This window comes from Rutidosis leptorrhynchoides, chromosome 3 (assembly GCF_046630445.1).
Source record: "Rutidosis leptorrhynchoides isolate AG116_Rl617_1_P2 chromosome 3, CSIRO_AGI_Rlap_v1, whole genome shotgun sequence".
In the NCBI taxonomy this organism is placed as follows: Eukaryota; Viridiplantae; Streptophyta; class Magnoliopsida; order Asterales; family Asteraceae; genus Rutidosis; species Rutidosis leptorrhynchoides.
The window spans coordinates 148,294,577-148,303,018 of NC_092335.1; the positions used below are offsets into that span (position 1 = coordinate 148,294,577).

Here is an 8,442-nt window from a genome sequence, read left to right on the forward strand (position 1 = left end):
AAGACAAAGGTGTCAATTAACGGGAACTAGCCAAATGTTAGTGGAGTTTTCTGTTCGACTTTCTATATAAACGTTAACTAGTTAACCTTCCTATTATTTAGAGTGAAAGAGAAACTTTGGGAATATAGTTATATTATTTAGAAAGTTTAAGGAAAACAAACTAAACGTTGACGCATAAGGAAATTATATTTTTTTAAAGTATAAACGTTATAGGATATAATATCATAAACGATCTTCAAATATACTTTGAAATATAATTAAAATCTAAATATTTTATTAAAGTATTTCAAACCTATATATTATAAATATATTTTAATTTAGTCAAAAGACGTTTTGGTTTAAGTTAATGTTATTAAATATACTTCGATAACTAACGAGGGTATGAATTATAAAAGTAAATGACCAAAACACTCAAAAGATTAAGTTACACTCTGAGTGGATTAGTTTTTAATTAATTTAAGTCTATATTTTGATAAAGGTACGAGTCATAAAACGTCCTGATTTAAAATAATACATTTTGATAAACAACGAGTCACTGATTTATAGAAGTAAATGACCACAACGGTCAATTTTATAAGTTATATTTTTATAAAGGTAATTTATTGTTGAGTAAGTCTAATTTTTGTAAAAGGTACACGTCACGTAACGTAAAAGGCTAGTTTTCTAAATGTACGAAAGTGCGCCCGAAAAACCGAAAGTGGTACATGCGTCGTGAGACCACGACCGTGTCATTTTTGTAAAAATTATATTTTTACCATTAACGTAAATATAATATAATATTTAATTAATTCTAAAGATTAAATATATTATATATATTAAATAATATTATACATATTACTCAAATGATTTATGAGTGTCGGCAGAGCACAAAGTGCTTTATGAGCTGGAAGATTGTTTGCATGCGTACGTAAAAAAAAAAAAAAAAAAAAAAAAAACTTCTATAAAGTCATTCGATTTCTAGTACCATTGTATCAATTCTCAATCTCTCTTTCTCTATTGTTACTTCGTATTATATATTATTATTATTATTATTATTATTATTATTATTATTATTATTATTATTATTAATCATATTATTATTAGGAGTTATTATTATTAGTAGTATACATAAAATAATACGACGGAGTGCTGTCTAAGTGTTTTCAAAACGGGTTTTATGAGTGGGATAGAGCTAAGGAAATTATGGGTTATAGCTATGGAGGTGATGGGTAATGTTCGAGGGTATGCTCGTGAGGTCAATCTAGTGTTTATCATCTCCGTTGCGTTTACGTACCGTTCCTGCAATATTGAATCTCAATATTGATACGTGAGTACTCATAATTTTATTTTTATATACCAATAGTGTATCCCTGACTAGTGCTCGAGAAAATAAGATTATGCATGCTTGTACATTTGATATTGCCCTTAGATAGGTTATGTTGAATCTTAAAGGTTGTTATACTAGGGATGAATTAAGGTATAAGATATGCATGTCATTGGAAAGCTAGCGAAAAATTAAGAACTTTTCATTTAGATATCGAATGGATTCGATGAACGGTTAGAAAGTTATGAATTAAACAATTAATTTCATAATTAAGATTGCTAATGATAATTAGTGAACTAATTTTCTGGGTAATAAAAAGTGGTTATTTGGATTCTACTCGTCGAGTAGATGAATTTTCATATAAAGCACGTCTCGTTTCGTTGAACGGTTGTCAAGTTATGGATAAAAGAAGTTTTGTAAATTTTGATGAAACGTCGATACGGAAACTGAAATTCTCGTTGATCTGCGTTGTTTCAGATTAAAAAAAAAATACCACTAAATTCTTTACTGTAAGGTCTAGCAAACGACTCTGGCCGTTTGTCAATTTGAGTCTCGACGATTTTTCTAAAAATCGTCAAAGTTGACTGTTTGGTCACATTTTAAAATTCTGAAAAGAACTGAAACTTTTTATTAAAAATGTCAGTTTTGTATCAGTTGTCATGGTCGGCCTGATGTGTGTTTACTTTTGCTAAAAATCATGTTATATCTTTGTGGTAACTAGAATTTGCAGGCTTTGACCGTTTGTCAATCCGAGTTTCGAGGAATTTTCTAAAAATCTCCAAAGTAGGCTACTCGGTCACTTTTGTAAATTTATTAAAGCTGAAAAATTAACTTTGAAACGCCGAAACCGCGTTGGCAACTACGAGTTGTCTAGGTTTAGTTTACTTCTGTAAAATTTATGCTTAATCTTTTTGGTAATGTGTAACTTTTATCTTTGGCCGTTTATCAATCAGAGCTCCGATAATTTTTCTAAAGGCCGTTTAGTCATGTTTGACCGAAAAATCATTTTTGTATAAGTTATTGTACTTGTGCATGCGACCTCGTTTTTACTTTAACCTTTGACTTTTGACCTAACTGAGCATGGGTAATATAACATGTTACTATACTGTTGAGTCAGACTCGAGCATTAGGATTGTGGTACACTATGACTTGGCCTAAATTGTTAGACAAATATTGACCGTCATATAAATATATATAATTAATATAGGTTCGTGAATCCGAGGCCAACCCTACACTTGTTCAATGATGTTATATGTATTTTTACTACAAAATACAGTATGGTGAGTTTCATTTGCCTTTTTACCCTTTATATTTTTGGGCTGAGAATACATGCGCAACTTTTATAACTGTTTTACGAAATAGACACAAGTAATCGAAATTACATTATATGGTTGAATTATCGAAATCGAATATGCCCCTTTTTATTAAGTCTGGTAATCTAAGAATTAGGGAACAGACACCCTAATTGACGCGAACTCTAAAGATAGATCTATCGGGCCCAACAAGCCCCATCCAAAGTACCGGATGCTTTAGTATTTCGAAATTTATATCATGTCCGAAGGAGGATCCCGGAATGATGGGGATATTCTTATATGTATATTGTGAATGTCGGTTACCAGGTGTTCAATCCATATGAATGATATTTTTGTCTCTATGCATGGGACGTATGATTATGAGAAATGGATGTATGAAATCTTGTGGTCTATTAAAATTATGAAATGATTCTTTATGATAAACTAATGAACTCACCAACCTTTTGGTTGACACTTTAAAGCATGTTCATTCTCAGGTACGAAAGAAATCTTCCGCTGTGCATTTGCGCATATTAGAGATATTACTTGGAGTCATTCATGACATATTTCAAAAGATGTTGCATTCGAGTCGTTGAGTTCATCAAGATTATTATTAAGTCAATTATATTTGGATATATTATGAAATGCTTTACATGCCTGTCAACTGTCGATGTAACGAAAGTTTGCCTTTTAAAAACGAATGCAATGTTTGTAAAATGTATCATTTAGAGGTCAAGTACCTCGCGATGTATTCATATGTTATTGTATTCGTCCCTATGGATTGGGTCGGGTCGTCTCATTGGAAACCAAAAATCAGATCAAATCACTATCAACCTTTTTATACTTTGTCTTCTGCCTCTAATTTTGTTACAGAATCTAATTCCATCATAGGATAACAACAAAATCAGTTAGGGGTTAATATCAACTTTTAATTTTTTTTATATATTTCGTACCTAATGGAATATATATGTTGAACAAATCAAACTAGCAAACAAATAATAATTGTGATACATTAGCTGTAATTACATTTAATAAACCTTATATAATACTCCACTAAAAGGAATTCGAGTTAAAAAAAACAGCAAAATCAAATTAAGTTTTAAAGAAAACAGGCGAGCTGCTCTGTTCTTCCAACTTTTATGTCAAACCTCGAATTCGAAACATATGTCAAAAACTAGTAATGCAATCGTGTTAGGATTATTATATTTAAACTTTTTGTAAAGTTTCACGTTCCAATTTCATCTATCAAGATCGAATTTATGAGTCAAATTTTAGGTATTTAAAAGTCAACAATTTTTCTTTGAATGAATTTAAGTTAACTGATACGATTCATGTGCAATTGACGATGTCATAAGTTTTTATAAACGATTTCAAATACATTTCATATTGAAATTTTTATTTAAAAACGTCTAAAAATCAAAATTCGAAACTTTGTTCATCTCCTTTATTTCGTGGAACCAGCAGGTCTGTTTCCTGCTATTTTTTATTTATTTATTCGTTTTCAATTAATACAAATACCGTTATTAATTCCTTCTGTTTCTATCAAAGAGTCTAAATTGTTTAAATAATTGATTTGTTAATTCCACCCTGGTCGACTAGTTGTATGCGAAGAAGAAGAGAAAGAAACAGCACATTATAAGAGTTAAATATTTATGCATATTGTTTTAAATCAGAAAATGGGCAATAGCCCAATGGTTAAGGGAGTGGGTAACGAGCGGGAGGTCACGGGTTCGAGTCTCGTATGAAGCAATTTTTTTAGAAAGGACTTTTAAAGGGGTATACTCTCTAACCTTATTTTTATAATTATTATTACTATTATTATTGTCATTTTTATTATTGTTATAATTATTCTCAAATGTATTATCATTAATTTGATTATTATTATTAGTATCAACATTATTATTATTGTTATCATTAATAATAATTTAAGTAATAAATATTATTTATAATTACAAAAATGAGTAATATTAGTAATATTGTTAAAATAAGTATTAGTATTATTATTAAGTAATAATATTATTATTATTAGTATTATTATTATTAAATAGTATGAATATCATTTATTATTATTACTATCAATATTATTATTCTTATTATTATTAGTATTATAATTATTTAAAACTTATTGTTAATATTATCATTAAAATTATCAGTATTATTATTATTAGTAATATCCATATCATTATTATTAAAAGTATTATGATTATGACAATAAAAGTTTTAAAGATATTATCATTAAGATTATAAGAATATATATAAATGTATGGATTTAAAAACTATGGATAAAATTATAAATTAAGTGAATTACTAATTATTAGTATTATTATTAATAAAGTTATTATTATTATTATTATTATTATTATTATTATTATTGTACATCATTATTATTATCAAAAACTATCTTTTTAAACAGATAAATATTTTGTACATAAAATATACTTATTACATATACTATAGTTATATTAATATTTCACATGACTATATAAATCAAACTTACTAATATTATTTATTTAAATCCGTACACATAATAAAGTATTAATTTTAAATATAACAGTAAACAATAATGTATATAAATAAATATGGATATATTAATATAACTATATAGATATTAATCATTTTTGAATATATACACAAATTAATTACATAATATATAAATTAAGATATAATAAATAAATTTGTTCGATTACGATTATGTGTATTAATAAATATATAAATGATATAGGTTCGTGAATCCGAGGCCAACCTTGCATTTGTTCAATGTCGTCATATGTATTTTTACTACAAAATACAGTATTGTGAGTTTCATTACTCCCTTTTTAAATGCTTTTGCAATATATATTTTTGGGACTGAGAACACATGCGCTGATTTTATTAATGTTTTACAAAATAGACACAAGTAATCGAAACTACATTATATGATTGGATTATCTAAATCGAATATCGCCCTTCAAGTCTGGTAACCTAAGAATTTAGGGAAATGACCCCTAGTTGACGCGAATCCTAAAGATAGATCTATGGACCTTGACAAGTCCCATTCGGGGTACGAATGCTTTAGTACTTCGAGATTATTATTATACAGACGAGATGTCTGTGGGGATATTCTATGCATTAAAGTTAACGTCGGTTACCAGGAGTTCAATCCATCTGAATGATTTTTATCTCTATGCAGTTTGCGAAATGCGTGATATGAAATGTATATTTATGAGAAATGAAAATGAAAATCTTGTGGTCTATTAAAATGATTGAAATGATTGATTACGATAAACTAATGAACTCACCAACCTTTTGGTTGACACTTTAAAGCATGTTTATTCTCAGGTATGAAAGAAATCCTCCGCTGTGCATTTGATCATTTTAGAGATATTACTTGGAGTCATTCATGACATATTTCAAAAGACATTTCATTCAAGTCGTTGAGTTCAATAAAGATTATTATGACAGATTAGGTCAATTATAGTTGGACATATTATGAAATGATATGCATGCCGTCAACTTTCGATGAAATGAAAGTTTGTCTTTTTTAAAACGAATGCAATGTTTGTAAAATGTATCATATAGAGGTCAAGTACCTCGCGATGAAATCAACTATTGTGAATCATTTATAATCGATATGAACGGGGCATTTCACCATAGACACGTATACAATGTTTTGACATATCATATCGATGTCATCTTTATATATTATTTGGAATAACCGTAAGTCACTCTATATCGCGGTAATGCTCGAGTTAGCATATAAAGGGTCGAGGTTGATTCTAAAATAATATATATACTTTGAGTTGTGATCGAGTCTGAGACATGTATACACTGGGTCGTGGATTGATTCGAGAAAATATATTGATTTATGTATTACTAACTGTGGACTACTAATTGTGGACTACTAATATTGGACTGCTAACTTAACAACTTAAATCGTTAAAACGTAATAAAATATGATATGAATATATTTCTATCATACTTTGATATATGTATATATTTGTTATAGGTTCGTGAATCGACCAGTGGCCAAGTGTTATTTTCCGACGAAGTGAAAATCTGTGAAAGTGAGTTATAGTCTCATTTTTACTATCTAATATTTCGGGATGAGAATACATGCAGTTTTGAAAGTATTTTACAAAATAGACACAAGTACTTGAACTAAATTCTATGATTGATTTGTTATACCGTGTATCCCTTTTTGTTCTAGCTTGGTAACCTAAGAATTAGTGAATCAGTCCACTGATTGACGCGAATCCTAAAGATAGATCTATGGTCCTTGACAAGTCCCAGTCAGAGAATTTGAACTGCTTTAGTACTTCGAGGTTTATATGTTTGGGGATATGCTAGATGCATTTTTGTTAATGTCGGTTACCAGGTGATCACCATATGAATGGATTTTACAGCAGTGAACAGACCTGCACTTTATTATGAAAAATGAAATTTTGTGGTCTATTAATATTACAATTTGATATATAGGTTAAACCTATAACTCACCAACATTTTTTGTTGATGTTTTAAGCATGTTTATTCTCAAGTGATTGTTAAGAGCTTCCGCTGTTGCATGCTAATTCAAGACAAGAATTGGAGTCAACATGCTTGTATGATATTGTTTAAAAACTGCATTCGGAAAATAAATTGTTGTAAAATATTATTGTAAACCATTATATAATGGTCATTTGTAAAAGTAGTTTAGATTATCATTGTTTGATAATCTACATTATGTCTATTAAACCTTTATCGATAGAGTAAAGGTTATGGTTTGTTTTAAAAACGAATGCAGTCTTTGAAAAACGTCACATATAGATGTCAAAACTTTGCAACGAAACCAATTAATATGAAGCGTTTATAATCTATATGAACGGAACATTTCATTAAGTGAGATGTATCCTATGGATTTTAATCAAGTGGAAAGAGATCTTCTTAAGCATGAACTTGACATCTATTATGATGTTGTACATCGAGATCCAAGATATGCTAACTTAAAAGTGATTGTCGAACTTTCTAGATTGATGTTTGCAATCGAAAAACATCTTTCATATCGTTATGTTTACCGGTTATTACAACTTGCTTTGGTTTTGCCGGTTGCAACCGCAACGGTCGAGAGGTGTTTTTCAACAATGAAACTTGTAAAGTCAGATTTGTGTACCCGGATGAATGATGAATTTCTGAACGGTTGTCTTCTTAGTGCCATAGAAAGAGAAGCACTCGCTCGTGTAACAGATGAAGCAATCATGGATCGTTTTCAACGAATGAAATACCGTAGGGGGCAATTGTGATAGAGTATAATTTTTTTTAATGTTTGTAGTTAATCATCCTTTGCTAATTAAAATTTTGTAATTAATATATTTTGATATTATTATGTGACACCAACGATCTAAAATCCAGGCTCCGCCTCTGCGCCCACCGCCACCCTCGATGCTGCTGTTACCATCACGTCTCCACCACCTGGTAACATCCACACTGGTAACCACCCTCAACCACTATTCTATGTATAAACAACTATCAAAATCCAACACATGTTAAAAACCCTAGAGCCAAACCATCAGTCGGTAACATCACCACGGCGCCGCCGTTACCAGCACAAATACAGTGGCACCACCACAATCCACCATGGCCACCACAGGAATCCAACAGCCGCAACACCGTCAGTGACTTCCGACAATCACCAAACCCACCCGGTCATCCACCGCATGCCATCGATCACCACCTCAGGCTACTGTCGGCAACAACCACCATCAGGCACCAACAAACATCATATATGACCACGGGGTGATGATTTGAAAATAAAAACATACAAAAAGACATATATGTCACTTTGGTGATGTTGGTAGAGGCGCTGAAAAAAGGGTGAACAGCGGTAAACAGGGA

At 30.2% G+C, this 8,442-nt stretch overlaps 1 protein-coding gene across 1 annotated transcript; it reads left to right on the forward strand.

Moving 5' to 3' along the window:
* Positions 1-7,454: 7,454 nt before the first annotated feature.
* On the forward strand, positions 7,455-8,069 carry LOC139900489 (uncharacterized). Its single transcript, XM_071883257.1, has 2 exons — positions 7,455-7,833; positions 7,960-8,069. Exons 1-2 carry the CDS (start codon positions 7,455-7,457, stop codon positions 8,067-8,069), a joined length of 489 nt encoding a protein of 162 aa, XP_071739358.1.
* The last annotated feature ends 373 nt before the right edge of the window (positions 8,070-8,442 follow it).